At 35.1% G+C, this 19,047-nt stretch overlaps 1 protein-coding gene across 3 annotated transcripts; it reads right to left on the reverse strand.

The window, feature by feature from the left end:
* Positions 1–4,856: 4,856 nt before the first annotated feature.
* On the reverse strand, positions 4,857–18,494 carry LOC120069339. 3 transcript variants are annotated; one of them, XM_039021074.1, is made up of 15 exons: positions 18,239–18,494; positions 17,866–17,987; positions 16,946–17,488; positions 15,280–16,482; positions 14,864–15,191; positions 14,368–14,623; positions 14,062–14,278; positions 13,621–13,973; positions 12,955–13,491; positions 11,365–12,562; positions 10,843–11,196; positions 8,968–9,205; positions 5,889–8,521; positions 5,638–5,765; positions 4,857–5,528 (listed from the first exon to the last, which is right to left on the reverse strand). In XM_039021074.1, exons 2-15 carry the CDS (start codon positions 17,968–17,970, stop codon positions 5,207–5,209), a joined length of 8,415 nt encoding a protein of 2,804 aa, XP_038877002.1. In that variant the 5' UTR covers positions 17,971–17,987; positions 18,239–18,494; the 3' UTR covers positions 4,857–5,206. The 3 variants fall into 3 exon arrangements, with proteins under 3 accessions (XP_038877002.1, XP_038877004.1, XP_038877003.1); XM_039021076.1 differs by lacking the exon at positions 16,946–17,488 and having other exon boundaries at positions 4,858–5,528; positions 18,239–18,492; XM_039021075.1 differs by lacking the exon at positions 18,239–18,494 and having other exon boundaries at positions 4,858–5,528; positions 16,946–17,220; positions 17,866–17,988.
* Positions 18,495–19,047: the final 553 nt, after the last annotated feature.

Here is a 19,047-nt window from a genome sequence, read left to right on the forward strand (position 1 = left end):
GGGTTCCAGGAGATTGTTGGATAGTTGTTATCATAAGAGGGTTGGCAATTAATATCTTCACATCTCGTCTCGGATTAAAAGGATAATCTGGAAATGGGTATGACAAGGTAAGTAAATGAATAGTTACCTTAAGTGTTGACTCTGATTTGAACAATTGGGCATCACCCTCTCATTAGCCCGAGAGAGGCTTGGTTTATAGTTGAACCATAAATAAATTATTCATTAGAGGATTAATAGTACTTAAGAATAAGAGGTAATTACGGGGGTTAATGTCACACCCCGCCCCAGACCGCCTTCTAGCCTAGAGAAAGGCGTGACTGCAGCAGTTACCAACCCTTGAGCTGATACTTACTGCCTAATAACTCTTGCAGAATAACTCTGATACCAATTATATTTCATATGCAACAGGACGTCTTTAGGCCCACAATATATTAACTTAGAAACATAATATGTTTAGAGTCATTACAACACTAAATTTACAAGTCCCAAAACCCACAAACCCTAGTCCCTATATGAACAATAGTAACATGTGTACAATATTAACCGTAACCACCTAGGAAATGGTTACAAGTCTTTTAGTCCTTTAGTGGCAGAGCAGACGCAGAGCTATCTTCAGAGGATTTGATCGCTACCTTGGGGGGGAAAAACAAAACATTTGAAAATGGGATGAGCTTACGCCCAGTGAGTGAACGAGAAAACATAGTAAATTCTCATGCATAATTTCAAAAGATAGTTTTATCTAAAATATAATTTAATGCAGCAAAAACAATTTCCAAGTGTAATGTATATAAAAATATTTTAAACATAAAACAGTAAAATCATTTCTCAAATCAAAGTACTGTATAACTGGTAAAATAATCCCAACACCAACTACTAGTCCAGAGAGAACCCTTTTGCTCAATCTCTGACTTTATTCACCTGTGGCCACATTAGGTACTACTACTCAGATACCTTCTCCTTGTACTTCAGTATCGAGCTACTAGGATACCTTCTTCAACGTACTTCAGTATCCCGTTGGCTTGGTACCTTCTCAAACGTACTTCAATACCAATAGATACCTTCTCCTTGTACTTCAGTATCTAGTTGGGTAGATGCCTTCTCCTTGTACTTCGGCATCGCATTTTACCAAAACTATTTATAAACAACTTTTCTCTTTAAAGCATGTACAGTATAACACATATACAACATGGCTTTAAAGATGGTAAAGCATGCTGGATAAAATCAATACATATACATATGTAAATAGTTTTTCAACAATATGCATACGTTCAAATCACAATTCAAACTTGCTTGGAAACCACTTTATAAAACTAGTAGGCATGAGAATATTTTCGAAAACATGCTTTCTGTAAAACGTTTGTAATAAAACCAGTTTAAAATGTTTTAGTTCGAAAAAATTTTAGCCACTCACCTCGATCTCTTAGGAGCTTTTCACTCTAGTAGCTCCTTGGGCCCCTTTTCACCTCTAGAATCCAGATTCAATTTACAGCTTAGATTACTCATAGTTTCGAACCTTATTTGGAAATATTTCCTTCTACAAACGTATTCTAAAATTTCTCAAGAAGCTTACCCTAAAATTTCAGCTCAGAAATTCTCGTGGTTTGGCCGGAATCACAGAATCTTCAAGACTGGCCCAGACTGATCTGACAGTCTGACCCTTCTGCCTTCTTTTTAATCTCCAGCCCGGTTTCTTTGAGCTTTTTCCTCCGGCAGCCCTACTCTGAAGACTAGACTTCCAGAGCTTTCAGATGGCTTTAAAATCACTCCAAACGCATGAGTAGATTGGAAGATCTCCTCGTCCAAAGTTGACACATTCCTCTGAACCCTCATTGCCCTCTACTTTCTCTACGAAATTTATGATTTTTGTGTGATTTGAAAATGAAATCCCAACTCCCTATTTATAGGCGTTCAAATTTCTCGTGGGATTGACAGCACCTACTTGGCTGCATGGCCAAATATTTAATCCTCCCTTTATCAACATAAGCTGACTTCACCTTGGTTCAATATGTTCTTCCCAAACGCATCCAATATAATTTCTTAGGGTTTAAGAATTTCTCTTAATCGGACACCTAAATTTTAATTGACGTTTGCCCTTATGTCTTCAAGCTTTGTTTGTATTCAAATTAGGGTTTTTAAATGCATAATCCACCCCAAAGCGTCTAAATACCTCGCCCAGAAGCTTGCTCAGCCGTTCAATGCATAGGCGAGGCGTGGGCATGACGTTCGAATCGGACGAAGCAAGGCTAACGCATAGGCGCTCTAGCTCTTTCTGCTCTCGGCAATTTCGCTCTCTCCATTCTCGGCTGTTCGCTCTCTCCCACTTTCTAGCTCAAAATCTCGCTCTTTCCAAGTTTCTCTCCAACCTTCTCTCCTAGTTTCTCTTCAATCTCGGCAGTGTCACTCTCTCCAACTTTCTCTCCCATTTTCTCTCCTATCTCACTCTCTCCCAGTTTCTCTCCAACTTTTATCTCCACTCTCGCTCTCTCCAGCTTTCTCTCCAACTTTTCTCTCCACTCTCGCTCTCTCCATCTTTCTCTCCAATCTCGCTCTCTCCAACTTTCTAGCTCAAAATCTCGCTCTCTCTACTCTCGCTATCTCCCTCTTTCTCGCTGGTCTTGCTCTCTCCCATTTTCTATCCAATCTCGCTCTCAACGATCTCGCTGATCTCACTCTCAATGATCTCACTCTTAACTACTGCGAATTGTTTGTCTCCGTGCAACTTCTACACGTTTTTTTTTTCCAGATTTTTTCCAAAATAATTTCCCATATTTTTCTCAGTTCTTCAATCCTTTCTTCAACCATAGCGCATTTTACATAACTTCTCTATACTTAGCCGAAATTTTTCAAACTCAATTTTCATATTTTTTTTTTTTCAAATCCCCATTCCTTCTTCACCATTCCATACTAACTTTCTCATCAACCTACTTATTATACAAATTTCATTACAATTTTACCAATTAAAGCTCAACTTAAATTATTCAAAGAAAATCTACTTAACACTTAGAAATTTTCTTCCCCTTAACTTAGGATAACTTTCACTTAGTTAATTCCTTTTATCACTTGCTTAAGTAAGGAAAATAGAAATCCAGGTTACACAGTTAAACGGACATTTGACCCAACTGTAATTACAAGCAACTCATGAAGGATTGACTATGTATAATGCAACATATCCTATGGTGCTTAAGAGTGCAACTATAGGTCTATAGTGATTTGTCTTATAGTTAATGAATGTTGATTAATTAATTAAAGAGTTTAATTAATTAAACTTGAATCATTGAAGCTTATAATTTATAGGTTCATTAGGTCCCTTTGCTAGCTCATAACGAATAAATAAGGACCAATGTTTTGAAAAAATAATTTGAAATGTTCAAATTAATTGAGAAAAATGTATGTTAATTATATATGATACAATTAATATAAAACATAATATCTAGTTAATAATAAATAAGATTCAAATTTAAACTATATAATATGATTCAAATTTAAATTAATATAAGTAAGATTCATTTTAGAACTATACTTATATACTAATATGTATAAAATTCATATTAAAACTATAGGTTAAGAGAAAAATATACATTTAAATATCATTCAAATCTTTATTATGTTAAATATGAGATATTAATTAAATTAATTATTAGATAATTAATTAATTAAATAAATAAATAAACAAATTGATAGCTCCCCCTTAATGAAAGGAGAGTGGAAAGGTAGGCAGTTGCTCTCTCCCTTGCGTTAAAGTCGCACAAAATAATTCTTTGAAAGATTATGTCTTTGATGGGTACTCTCTCTCAAAAGTTCTTAGTAGAATTCTCTATATTTTGAGGTTTTTCCCTTCTCATTTCCTCATTTCTTTTTTCTCTGTCAAATTGATTCCCACTTGGATTTTAACGACATAGTGAGGAAGACATTTTGGAGACGTTTTCAACCAATGAGAAGATCAAAGAATTGGAGAAGAAGCTTTAAAACAGGAGAGGAAACTGCAAGGATATCTCTCTTCTAATTTCAATTCATGCTTTGCCATCAAAATTACAGCATATGATGTGTGTATTTTTCCTATATTTTTCATCTTCCCAAAATCAAAATCGCTTCCACTTAGGATTTGATCCCTTCAATATATACATGTGAAAGAATTAAAATGGATGGGCTACCTAAGGCTCTAACCTTGAACGCAGGGGGCCACAGAAATATATATAAACTAAACAAATCCTAAACCAATCATTTGGGAGAGATGGGCAACTCCAACGATGGGGTTTGAACACAGGACTTCTTAAACAATTCTACTGGTACCATCTTAAATCACCAATTAACCCTAAACCTTAAGCTAATAGGTAAAAGAAAATATGATCTTATATGATCTAAAAATCTCTAACGATTAACTCTAATGACTATATACTAAAAGAAAAAACAAAAACAAAAAAAACTCAACTGGTGAATGTGTTTTCAAATACATATTTAAAATCACTCGTGTATAGTGTTTAATAATTGTCTTTTATAGTAATTTGACATTGAGAGATTGTTTGAGGATGATCGTATCATATTTAGAGACCTAATTGTCATAGGCAATTGGAAGATTGTCTGCTTCTTAACAATCTCACCATAGTTTAGGAAGAGGTAATATTTGCAGTTACTTGGTAAGGCTAACTTGACTATTTTAATGAACAGTATCTTTTTGTATGCATAAAAGTGACCCATATTTATCCGTTCATATATACATGTATGCATACATATGTGCATATATATATATATATTTTGTGAACATATAAATAGACTATTGATAACAAACTCACCTTTTGTACATATTCAACTCATACATTTATTACTTACTTGCACAAACCATCCCTCAACTATTTCTTTGGTTGATGCAATTTGAGAATTTTGCTTATAGAACTTAAATTGCACAAAACAACTTTTTGGGGTACATTTTAATACTTGTTTACAATGTGCACTTACACTACGATAAATTTGAATGGGATTCCAATAAAGATACCCTCCTCTCTGAATTTTTGGCTCAAACCCCTCTAAGGCCTTTGGATGGGTGACCATGTAAACATCTAACTTATCCCTTAACCTTGGAGAAAAAATGCCCCACATCACATTCAAATATGCTCTTTGAATTTGTATTTCATTCATAGTTTCATAGCATATTACAAAACAGAACTCAAAAAAAACAGTCCAATTAAGAGTATAGCACTTGGATTCTCACTTACTTTTTACGACTTTTCCCCTTCTTTGCTTTCCCTTTCCCTTTTGCTTTCCATTTCCCTTTCCCTTTCTTATCCGTTGCTTGGGACAAACTGGGTTCAGCTTTCACACGTTCCACACCTCTACATTCTTCAGGGCTGCTATCATTACAATCTTGATGGACATTCTCATCATCTTCGACATTCTTGATACCCGACATCTGACCTACTTCCATTTTAGGATCGTCATCTAGTAGTTTAGTCAACATAGGCTCTAACTTCATCCTCCTTGAATATAAACTCTTTGAAATCAATATCGCTTGAGTTACATTTTCCTCCGGCTCACTGATATAAAATTCATTTAACAGCGGAATGTTAGCACCGATAGGCAATGATAGAAGCGGAAGAATATTAAATTAAGGCTTATATGAAGAGAGTGTATAAAGTTGGTTACCTCATGCTTAAAGCAGTAGACAGCAAATTTAATTGATTAAGCAAGCCATCCAATTCTTCAAAAGAAATCTCTTTCTCTGATTTGCTTCTTGCAGCAGTTAAATGCTGAAGCCATTGTTCCACATCCATCTGCAAGAATAAACCACAGAAAAAGTATCAAGTAAATTTCAATTGGATGCTTTCACTTGGTTCATATGATGATGTCGGAAAAAACAACCACGAGTGTTAAGATTAATTACCAAAATTCATTACCTTGACTTTCGAGGCATTTGACAGTTTGCTCTTTCCATCTATTTCATTCTCTACCAACGTCAAAGCTTCAAACATTTCCCAAAAGCCAGCAGGCTTAGGTGAATTTCCCTCATTTTCATAATCAGATTTCACCTCCTTGTTTTCATATAAAGCCAAGCTAGAAGATGGAAGCTGGATAACTTCACCTGGATCACACCCTTTTACTGATTGTATTCCACCGGTAGTAGAAGTAGTGTCTTGAACTTTGGGAGTGTTGGCTCGATGCTGCAAAGTTTCAGCTTCCTTTGGGAATAAAACCTTCATTATGTCGTCGATACAATGGTTGATCTTCAAGTTGACAAGGGTTGCATCTCTACAAATGAATTGCTTGTAATTTCCATCTGAACTAACAATTACCATTGGGTTTCCAATTCCCTTGAAGAATCCAGCAATCATATTTATATTCTCAGTTGGTACATAAAAACCTCTCTTTCTCTTAAGTGCGTCACAAAACTCCCGAGGTAAATGTTCAATGATGTAGTTGCGACCAAGCAGATTGCGGAGTACATCAAAGCAAATGCCAAAGTTGAGATGAAGTAAACATATGACAGCAACCAATCTCCGCACTAATATCGGGTAGTCCTCCTTCAAGTTTGGATGTGTCTTTCTTGTCCAATCCTTTGTTGTTTTCATGTCGAAAAGAAGATGTTGCAGAATATTAGCCAAAGTTCCAACAGGAGCTTGAAAGGAATGTCGCGTTTGAGCTCCTAAAATGGAAGTTAAATTGGAATTTTCTTTGTGGCAGATAAGCCATTCAATAAAAGAGGATTTTGTAGTGATGAAGTATCCCTTCATGGATGATACCATGATCAAAAGCCTCTCGACAAGGTACATGAAAAAGAAAGGCGAAATAAAATCTCGCTCCAGGACCCAATTTGCATTGTACATGTCTCTCAGAGCTTCGTGAAACCTCCACACCAAAGAAATTTCTTTTGAAGGGTTCCCTCTCGGCTCCTTTCCTACACGCTTACTTTCACAAAGTTCTCGAATGAATGCACTCCAAGGAGGATTCTCTCGCAACCAATTCAATATATTTACACACAATTTCTTATCGAGTTTTATAGATCCAAAAATCAACATTGCAACCCTTCCAATTTGGCCATAAGTTGGCTTAATTGTTAGCTGAACATTCTCCATGATAGTTTCGGCCATCATATTCTGACAGACATCGGTAAGTCTTAGACATATTAAATTTTCCTTCAAAGATACTTGATGATCTGATGGGAAAAGATGACTTTGGATTTCCCAAGTTGCCATTTTATAGAATCTATGTAGCATCTGCTTATCATGATATCCATGCTTCAAATGTGTGCTCTCTAGAAGGAATTTCGTAACTTCAAACATGAGAGTGAGAAGCCTACATGAAAGAAATGTGGAGAGCCGACTTTTCTTGGAGAATTTATAAAGGTAGTCAAGCTTTTCTAAAACCTTGAGCCCAGAAGTACTTAATTCTGAAGACCAATAGTTCTTGGTAAATAAAGAAAACTGAGTAGCATCAATGGAAACCAACTTCCCATTCCTATGAAAGAATCTTTCATCCACATTTTTGGCCCAATCAGCATTTGAGTTTAGCAATATGTGACGATTGTTCAGCCTCCAAACACCAAAAAAGTTTAAACAAAACTCGCTGTAAGGGTCGACATCATTCCCACCAAGACACACAAGGCTCTCAATGACATTTAAAATTCTATCCTTCCAACAACGCCAAAAATAAACCAAAGTTTCAATAGACACCTGGTTTTTCAAAACCATTTCTTTCGAATGCTTGGTTAGATCAGAAACCAGTTCATCTTCCAAAGTGTATTTTGATGTATTCAAATGAACATCCAAAATTTTTCGAAGACTTATCATTTCACCTCTAAAATTGTTGTGGCTTTCAGCCGCATTTAGATATCCTGCCAGAGCTTCCAAGTTATCGTTTTCATTCGATATAATGTCTGCCTCTGTGCATATGTAGTCGTATAGATTTTTTGACTCATTTTCTGCTAGGGACTTGGCCTTCTTCAAGAACTCTTGCTTTTGTTTAAATTGCTTCAAGGGCCAACCTTTACTTCCGGGAGACCAAAGAGAGTTGGCAAGTACGTATTGTACAAGAAGCATGGAGGCCTCACTAAAATTTCCTGCCTTACCTAGAAGATCAACTACTTGAAGTAAATTAGCTTTTGACTTTGCTATCTTTACTGCCTCTAAGAAATTACCAAGCTCTTCTTCCAATAAAAGGATCTCATCTAGGCAATTCAAGGACTTCAAGAAATCACGCATCAAATCCACAGTTCGAAAACTTCTAACCGACTTCATCATGGATCTACTGTCTTTACAGTTGTGAAAATGAAGAGCACATTTTTCCAAAAATTCTTGTTCAAGGTTCTCTACTTCACTTTTGAATCCATGGTGATCACATCCAGCATCTTGTTTCCAAGATAAAATGTATTGCAAACCAATGTCAAACAATTTCCCTTCCAAGCAAACATTCAAACATGCAGAAAAGCAATTTCCTCTAGCGTAAACATCGGCAGCACGGTCATAGCATTTTGCTAGATGAAAACACTCCCCTGCCCTCTCTAGTTTCCCACATTTATCCTCAAAAATCGCCCCTACAAAATTTACAGCTTTTTAATTACTACTTATAACCCAAACAACAATTGTTACGAAAACACAAGGAGAAAGGGAAAGAATATCATTGTACAATGAATCCTACCATCAATGAACAAACAACATAATAACCTGCCTATACATCACAAAGTTTGGTTTAATAACGTTTAAAACCAAAATTTGACACAAACATCACCAATCACCAGCATGGAGTAGTTAGCCACATCTCATTAATTGTATAAACTGACAAACACCGATAAACTCTTTGCTTTTCAATTAGGGCAGTAGATGAAACTTGAAAGAAGATCAAACAAACAAGTTGTAAACGCATGACAGGTTATAAAGAAAATTCAAATTCTATTTGTCTTACATCCACAAACAATGTGAAATTTTTCTAAAACAAGAAATTGATACACTAAATTTTATGAGTAGCAAAGATTGTACTTGCCTGCCCTTTCAAACTCTCCAATATCGAAAAAGCATTGGGCAGCAGAATCAGCCTTCCCAATTGCTTCATATATTATCGCTGCTTCTCTGAGGATTGCATTAGCTTCTACAGGATTGGTATTGTGGATATGCTCTGCAAAAGCTCTAAGACCAGAGGCCTTGGATCTTTTTTCCCAATAACTATCTTCAGCTCTTTCAAAACACATTGTTGCCATTTTATAGTTGCCCTCGTGATATAGCTGTGTAAAAGATAAAGAGAGTAGATTTTGGGCAAGTATATAATCTAAATAAATCTCTAACAACCTTGCACAAGGAAAACAAACATCATACAGCACCAAGAAAAGGTATATATGCATGACTTTGGGAGATAGGTTCTCTCTTTTGGATGATCTTCTAGACTGATGTATTTAAGCAAAATGTTTTTCTTCTAATAAGCCCTTTAGCTAAAGGAAAATTAGAGCGTATTTAGAAGCTCTATCTCAATAATAAGTGCTATAATGAAAATAACATTATTCATGTTGAAATAAGGGGTTTTTACCCTAGGGGCGATTCTCTTTCTATGTGTTCCTTTTATTTTTAGGTTCCTGTCAGATCTATTTATATATGAATCTTGGTTATGTTGTAAGTGTGATAAAAAATTAATAAAATTCTCCCATCGTGGTTTTTTCTCCCGACCTAAGGTTTTCCACGTAAACCTGGTGTTTATTTTTCCCTCCCTTATTTTTCAATATGGTATCAGAACAAGGGGATGAAACCCGAGGCCCGATAGAAGAAATTCAATCATCAACCCTAACAGGGGATGGACCAACGCAGAAGAGACGAACGCCGCTGCTATAAAGGCTACCGTTGATCGTTACCTTAGGACGATTCTCAAACCACAGCAGCCGATTGGAAGCCCAACCGTGCCGCAGCCTCTCTAGAAGCCATTTCTTCTCCAGAAACCCATTCAGACCCAACCGACTGGTGTCCGGCAGCTGGCTTCCACACTTGTGTTAGCAAGTTGGGCCTTATCGATATTTATGTCCTAACTTGCGAGGGAGTGTTGAAATAAGGGGTTTTTACTCTAGGGGCGTTTTAGTCTTTTTACGTGTTTCAACTATTTTTAGGTTCCTGTCAGATCTATTTATATCTAAGACTTGGGTGTGTTGTAAGTGATAAAAAATTAATAAAATTCTCCTATCTGGTTTTTTCTCCTTCACCTAGGGTTTTCCACATAAACCTGGTGTTTATTTTTCCTTTTATTTTTCAATAATTCATACAAAGTACTTAATAATAAATCACTTTGATGTTTGGTTTAAGATTTTAAGAAGTAATTTTGTACACCTTAATACTTCTATAATGATCAAGCATATCAAATATTTCTAAGATTCTAAAATTTAAAAAAAAAAAATAGAAAACAGAACAAAATGTATTGAGAACTTGAAAGATTAGAAAGAAAAATTGTATGTGCAGAAAGAATATAAAAAAGAGGACATAAAGAGACAGATTGAGAGGAAAAAACGTATTTAAGCAAATTTAGTAAGTGTTTTCAATAAGTTAAAGAAAACTTATTTAAGCAATTTTAAAAGTAATTTGACAAGCCAAACCAAGAACTTGGTTGAGCAACACATTTTCTATTCAATGTATGTTTCCATATAGAAAGTGGGATCAAAGCAAGAAAATCAATACTAGAAAGATATATATGTATGCATGTAAGCAAGAAAATCAATACTAGAAAGATATATATGTATGCATGTATGTATGTATGTATGTATGTGTGTGTATATATATACACTTAGTAACCACCTAGTAAAGCACAATCAAAGAGTTCCATGCTAATTACATTTCCTATGTTATCTTAACATCAACAGAATTAGAAATAAAAAAATATACTAACCTTAAACCCTTGTGACCTCCAATCCTCCTTACTACTCGAAGCTAGCATAGATTGTGCAAGGGAATCATTCAACTCTTGAACTTGCACCACACATTTTCCTTTCCAATAATCAAACAGAGGTTCAGAATGCTCTCTTGTATCCTCACAAAACCAAAGTCTCTGCCTCGTACGAGTCACCGCAACGTACAATTGCTTCAACTCAGAGCACAAAACGTTATGTTTTGACTTGCTAAATCGAGGGATAGACTGATGTAAGCTGGAGTCCAGCTTGCCTAGTTCCTCCATATAATTGTAAATAACCCTCCACTTGTTTTTCAATGGTGAGGAACCGAAAAAGTTGTATAACAACACATCCTACAAGTAGAAGCATGAACAAAACAGGAATTTCAAATCAAAGAATTTTAGACAATGAGGCTGCTACAACCTAGCTAATTTTTTTTTAACTATGTTATTGAGTGGAATGAGAATTTACCATAGAAAATCCCATCTGATCTTATAGTAAAATATAAAAGATGTTTTTACCTGAAACTCGAGTCCCTTGCACTCCATAATGGTAAGGACAAGTGCTTTCTTTCCAACAATATTCAAGATTTCCTTTTGGGCAGATTCATCACGCACCAATATTACCTGCTCAGCCCCGAATCCTTCCATATTGCCAACATTACTTCTATTTCCAAAGATCATTTTAATTGCATTTTCATTGTTTCCACATTCGAGCAGCACGGGGGATTCCCCAGAAATACGACTAGTCTCAGGCTTCAAAATGTCGATCGATTGTGGGAAAAAATGATAGAGAAGATCAATTACGCTCTGTGATAGATTAAGAACTCCAGCATGCGTTCGGAAATTTTGACTTAAATGAAATATCTCTGAAATGTGTCCTTTATCTTCTCTCTCACGACCCCCACTCCTTATCTTTGGTAATACAAACTTTTTGTAAAACAAAGATCTTATATCCTGGAACCTAAAATCAATTCCCCTTGCAATCGTCTGAGCTGTATCACCTGAAAAGACGAATCCTTCTTCAACATTTCTGCAGACATAACTGAAAAGAGCGAGTTGACTCATGCTCAAATCCTGCACTTCATCAATATAAATAAAATCCATTTCATCACCCTCATATCCTTGAATTCTAAGGCGAAGATGCAGATCAATAACAAAATCACCCAGATCAAACTCTCTATTTTCCATCTTCAACTTCTCATAACTTTGGAAGATATCATAAATTGTCTCTCTCTCCTGCCTAGTTAAGCTGGATGTTCGACACTGGGACAGTAAAACATAATCCTCTTTACTTAATTTTCCATCACTTGCATCAATGGCTCGAGGATCGCCTTTTATATGTGAAAGAATCTCAGTGAAAACCCTGGAGCAATCTAGCTTTCTGGTGAGTTGGGTATTGAAATGGGGCCAATAAGAAGAACTAAATCGATCATAATTAACTTCATTCTTTCTTATAAAAGATTGCAATGCAATAGATCTTGAACCGTGAGTTTGACCATATACCAGTTGTCTTGCATCACAAAATCTCTCAAAATATGAATTGTGCAAAGTTCCATCCAGCATCATCAAGAACTTGTAGAAAGTTATCACAAGTGGATATGACTTGGTTGTAATATTAGCCAAGGAATTTGGGACATCCATGAATTGTGCTTCTAAGTCATCCATATTTTCCATGTCAAATGCAGTTGTTCTCTTAGTATCCTCACCACAAGCATGGCTGTTAATGATAAGAGTAAAATACATTAAACTCAATACAACATAATCAAAAAGTTAAGTAAAATGAAGCTATAAATGAAATAGAATATTAAGATTGAACAGTGCTACATTATAATTTTATCTATTTTCAAAATACCATTGTCTAAGTGATTTGAAAGAGAAATGGCTGTATTTGATATGATCATTCTTCATTTTGATGTCTTGTGACAACAATAATCTAGTTTCAAAACTACAGAAAAAAAAAAAAAGGTTGAAATTCTATCTAACTTGTTACCATAAAATTAATCCTTTCAAATGAATCTCATGCAAAGAAGGGAGAGTATTAATGTTAGTCAGACAGGGAAGACAAAAAAAGACAGATAATAGCAACATTTTCTATGTTTCATGTCCTACCTTTTCAAGTGAGATACATGTTGTCTGACAGCATAACAAAGTTTTGGACTAACTGTCAGGAAAAGCTGCCGCAAAACAGCACCATTTTCCTTGGCTGGAATCTCTGAAATCTCACTTTTTCGACCAACTTCTAAACTCGCACAATCCTCAACTCCATAGGATCCTGAAACCAAATAATGCAACTTTTCCTTCTGATACAACTTCATGGTCAATACAGTAGTTTTCCCAGTTCCAGACCGTCCAAGGATGAAAGTGCTTCTGGGATAAAGAATTATCTCGAGTTCTTCTTCTGTTACTTCAAATGGAAGATCCAACTCAATGCCATCTCTATCCGAAAGCAAATGGCTCACCACACCAAATGATAAGGAGTAAAATTTCATCAGTAACAAGCTCTCTTTGACCTTTGAATTCTCAACATAACTTCTGCCATCATAAGCAGCACCTTGTAAGTTGTCCCCATTTGAATTGTCAATGCGACTCTTGTACCGTACAAGCTCCAACATGAATGCCCAAGTTTTGGGAACTTCCAAAACATCCCTATTCATGAAAGAAAATCCAAATAGTTGAGAAACCATTTTGAAGCAAACCACAAGATATGAACCATATTAAATAAAAATTCTTTCTTATTAACATTAAAAGAGATGTCCCCACAACAATCCTACATACCCATCATAGCATATTTCTTGACAAAGATTGATGTATTCATCAGTGTATGAGTTGAATATACTCTCAAGAGATTTGACCAATTTTGAAATATCCTCCAATGGCAAGACATCCCAAATTCTCAAAACTTGCATGTACGCTGACTTTTTTACTATATCAATTGCACAAATAACATAGTATCGCTCGACCTTGATTTTCTTCAAAATCCTTGTTGAACTCCCACATACCAAATTTAAATCTCTAGTTTTAGGCCTCCAACCGCTGGAAAGTTTTAGTAGAAGATTTAGAACTTTTTTCTTGATCTCAACTGTTGACAATTTCTTGAAAGATTTCAAAAATCTATCACTGAATAGAACCTATAGATGTAAAAATAAGAGATAGCAAAAAAGTTAGTAGAATAAATAATGAAAAAATAACTAATGAGAAACTCAGTTGGTACTGAACCTTCCATCTTGCGTTTCTGAAAAGAATACTATCTCCTTTCAGTAAATCATCTAGTTGGTCAAACTCTTTCTTTACATCCACTATAGCTTTGGCTAGGTTCTCATCATCATCGGCGTTGAAGAAACAGCCACGATCCTTAGCATCGCAGACCAAATGAGCCCAAGAAGCCTCACTATTTGACAACGTTTTATCGTTCCCTAGTATCCACAGGCAATATCTGATGCATACCCATGGCCAGTAAGTATTCTCCAAATATAAGATAAGATGAATATAAACTTACAAAGCAAAAATTGTAATCAACATCACCTAGCCCTTGTAAGAGCAACATTTGTCCTTTGATCAAAAGATAAGAATCCAACTGAAGAATCTCTATTTGATCTAACGGTTGAAATAATGATTATGTCTTCCTCGCCACCTTGAAAGCCATCAACAGATTTGACCTTCACTCTAAAGCCATCAAGGTTATCGTACTTGTGTCCAATTTTCTCTTGAATTGTAGTTACTTGAGCAGAATATGGGGAGATAAGACCAATGCTGAGCTTCCCTTTTGAACTTGTCCACGCTGTAGGAACAGTGATGAAACCAAAAATACAAACTACAGTCAGAAAATTGATTTCTTCTAACCATTCTATCGTATTTTTCATATAATTAACTTCTTCTAATCTTCTATGCGGATATTCTAACTTTTTCCTAACACCCTTGAAAGGTTGCTTCTCATCTAATTGATAATTCAATGGAATTTTCTATTGTTAGAATCTTAAGGGAGTCATTCAACCTTTCATAAAAGTCAAACTAGACATACCTTTGTACAAACTTCGCACAATTTTCAAAGCGACAGCCACCTCGATCATATTCTTTCGACTGTGTCCAATATCACCTTTCTCTTCTTTTCCATACTTTATGTTTATGAAAGAATAGGGCCCAAACATAGATCCCAAAAGATAGTTCTTCTGATAGTTTGAACTTTGAACATTAGGACTGTCCACGATCTGGCTAAAATAGAATTTCGAATTTGGAAAGAAGCTTATGGATGGGTGCATTCTGTACTGCACATTGAGAAGGTGTCTAGGATGGCCCAAAGAGCTAAACCGTTCAAATAAACTTCTTCCAAAGCCAGCAACATCAGCAAGCTTTAAATGAAAGGAGTAAAAAAGTTAGAACTCAAGTTTAGAAAAGGGTGATTGTTAACAAAGAAAATAGTAAGCTCACGTATTCTACCTTGCTTTTAACCATTGCTGGTAATTGGCACTCATCACCTATGAGTACAGCATGCTTAATATTTGGAAGTTGAAATGCAATCGCTGACTCGCACTCTTTCAATTGTGCTGCTTCATCAATTACTATTACTTTGAAAGGATCTATCGGCTTAGAATGTAACTTATACGAGCTTGAAGAAGTGGAAAAGACCAAGGAAGCATTTTGAAAGCAAAATTGCTCGAGCGATAAACTGCTTTCAACCCGAAATTCAAGTTCAGCGAAGGAACAATGAAGAGATTTCAAACCAGAAAGGCAACCACTTCTTGTCATGTTAAACAGGTACATAAAATCAGTAGATGTTGTACAGAGATATTCACTAACAACAGGACGTCTAAAAAGATCCTCAAGTACATTAGAAACAACAGATTCTCGAAACAGTAAACCTTCAAAGCAATCGAGTGATATAGAAAGGGAAACCATGCCATGCAAACCATGCTCCAAAATGCCTTTCCTAGGTAAATGAGTACTTAAGATTGCAAGACACGTTCGGAGTTGAGATGCAGCAGACATAAACCTCTCTCTTGCAAATTCAAGAAAAGATTTGCTAGCCACCGTGTCATCTATGGCTTTCCTCATGCAGACCTCTTCATCAGTTCCTTCATCATCAACACATTTTTGTTTTAGTTCATTTTCCAAGAAAATGTCATACTGAGAAGCACAATCTTCAAGAAAATCTGTCATGGATGCAAAACAATGCCTCCAACCGGTGAGGGGACCAAAGCACTCTGCAAGTTTTTTAACTCGATAATCCAAATATATTGCTTCAACATTTGAGCCAAGTTTGAGTCTCTCCTTATTCCCAAATAAAAGAATATCTCCAAAAGAATAGTATAAATCTGTTCCAGATCTTATTTCTTGCAACTCCTTGACCAAATCAAGGACTCGTGTGGCAACTTCCACAATGGCAACATTTGTTGGAGCGACTATGATAGTTTTGCACATGTTCTGCATTAGATTTAAAAGCAGCACACTTATAGTCTTCGTCTTCCCAGTCCCTGGTGGCCCCCATATAAGGTCAACAGTAGATTCACGCTCAAAACTCACTTTGTAAAGGGATGACAAAACAGCTCTCCTTTGAGAGGCATTTAATGATGAGAGAAAATTGGAATTCAAATTTTGATCCAGAAGGCTAGACATGTCGTGATCTTCAGCATCCTGTTTTTCCTAAAATATAAAAAGGTAGCTTCTTACTTCTCAAGAAATGCAGGAGTTCAAACATTTGCGATATATAGAATTCATACATGAGATATAATTTGATTGCATTAAAAAAAAATAACGATAATAAATAAAATAATAGATTAACTTTATTTTGGTGTTCTTGGTTAGGGAAAACCAAAGATTTTAAGAGATGCAAAACAAATCTTCATAAGTTATAAGATGATACCATTTATGTCTCTCTTGCTTGGTGCAAATTCCACAGTCTATTATGTAATTATAGTTAAACAAGATCTGAAATCAATGAAATTTTTTGTTGTAATCTTTTTATAACATGACAGACTACTCTGTTTCTATATTCCCTTCTTTTACAATTTTTACTTATTTTTATATAATAATTAAAACAAATCCTTCCATCTTTTTACCAGAAAACAAACAAATAACACAGAAATTTACCAGAAAAGTCACTCACCAATGGATGGGGGCATAGAAGTTTCCTGATAATATTAGAATTTACATTCATGTGTAATGCATTCCATATTCTTTGGCTTGGGACTATGTTGAACAAAAAGACCACAAACATCAATTTATCGATTATTTCCGAGTTCTGAACTGATACTTTTACTTTAAAAGAAGTGGAGGTGAGATTATCCTCATAATCATCATTTTCTGAGATTTTATGAACAGTGGCTAAACTCCAAGATTTTCCCATTCTTTGCAAATCTGAAGGAAGTTGAGGTTTGACATCTGCCAAAACAAATACATCTCCAGTTAAGACTTTGTATGACTCCTTCCCGTTGAATTTGTTCTTCCATCCTTCAACTTTGCAATCATACAATCCGGTATCATACGGCTTACACTCTTCCAAATAAATCACTTCAGCATACGGTGCAGTCGATATAACAACCACATCCAAGCAAGAACAGAGCTGAGCTCTAGTCTCCTCAAGTAAAGGATAGACATATGACCCAAAATAACTCTCAACAGACTCAAAAGTATCTGGAATCATTTCAATCTATTGAAAACAAAAAAGATAAAAATCAATAAACTACTTACAACTGACTTGAAGACTATTACAAAGTAAAATCATACATTTATGATATAGCCAAGTGACGTAATCCAACATTATGATTTTGAATCCAACAAAAACTGTAAACAATAACAAACAGCCAGGAAACTCGTTCGAAATCGAAACTCACCTAAACTTTAATGCTTAGGAAGTAATTTAGTTAAACTACACAACAGACCAAGATGACCCAAGTAGGTTATGGGGCAAAGCTTATCATCAACAAAATAACACAAAAAAGAGAGCCCTCAATGCATCAAACAAGAAAAGAACACAATGAATGGAAAGAAAATTGGTAAAAGAACAAGTCAATGAGAGAAAAAAACCTTATCTTGGTACAAATTTTCATTGAAAATATCTTCAAATGACCAAGAAAACAAAATATCAGTCAACCCCAAATGGGTTTTCTTCTCCTTCTTGATTTCATCCATGGTCCTTCCTCTGTTTTCTGCAAAAACCAAAATGCTCTTAAGAAACCAAACATTTCACAAACCCATTTCAGAAAAAGGCACAAAAACCACTAATAACCAAATAATATCTCCATATCTACACACCATTCTTCAAGTGAAAGAAAGGAAGAAATTAAACATAAGTTTTTTTTAAAAAAGAAAAAAGTGATGGTGACTGAGAATGGTACAAAAGAAAATTAAAAGAGAAAAAAAGAGGAAAAGGGTATATAGAAACAATCAAAATTCGTACAGATTTTGACTTGGAAAGACCCAAGTCTTTGCTCTTGTAGAAAAATGCAATCGGATTTGAGGGTTTTCTTGCTTTGTAAGCTCTATTGTTGGAACCATTTGTCTGATTTTTCCCGCCTCAGAGAAATGCTGTGAAGAAAGCAAAATGAAGAAGACGATGATGATTTGATGATCGGCTCGTACTGTTCTTTATTTGTACGATCAGCCAGCGGTTTCTTCGCCAAGAAGAATTTTTCTTACACAGTCTTGCATGGTCTTTTTAGTCTTTGTATGTCTTGTGATAACAAAGTTTTAAAATGTCGACGATCGATCGTGATATGAAACTCTTAATTTAAAATATATATATATATAGAGAGAGAGAGAGATTAAATATCGATGTCTGTAAATATTTCTAAAAGAGTTATATAAACAATTTGTTTTAAAAAAATTAATAAATAAATATTTTATGATTTTTAAACCAATTTACCTAAAATATTATTTTATTGGTTAAGTTTGGTAGATTTTCCCTAATGTAAGCAAAAAGTCTAACCTCATGAAAAACAATGTCGATGTAAATAATAAGGCCTCGACAAAAAGTTAATATTATACCTATGAAATATTTTATATATATAATGCAAAAAAGGTTTTTTATTTTACTAAAATGGTCTGAAATAGTGTCAGAGAGAGTATGGCTCAATTAACATATAGATGTCTTGGTGAAAAATATATCCATGATTTGAATTGTCCCACACTATTATACTTAGAAAATGGTCTAAAATAGTTTGAGATCGTCAATTTTACAATTGTTATTAAAATTTTGGTTAATGATAA

This window comes from Benincasa hispida, unplaced genomic scaffold (assembly GCF_009727055.1).
Source record: "Benincasa hispida cultivar B227 unplaced genomic scaffold, ASM972705v1 Contig318, whole genome shotgun sequence".
NCBI classification, from domain to species: domain Eukaryota; kingdom Viridiplantae; phylum Streptophyta; class Magnoliopsida; order Cucurbitales; family Cucurbitaceae; genus Benincasa; species Benincasa hispida.

Excerpts from the sequence above, each read along its gene's own strand:
- LOC120069339 (XM_039021074.1), bottom strand. The coding sequence starts at position 17,970 with ATGGATGAAATCAAGAAGGAGAAGAAAACCCATTTGGGGTTGACTGAT. Across the intron at positions 17,489-17,865 it reads AAAATTTGTACCAAGATAAG|ATTGAAATGATTCCAGATAC; the intron begins GTTTTTTTCTCT and ends TGTTTTCAATAG. Across the intron at positions 5,766-5,888 it reads CAAATGCCTCGAAAGTCAAG|ATGGATGTGGAACAATGGCT; the intron begins GTAATGAATTTT and ends TTATTCTTGCAG.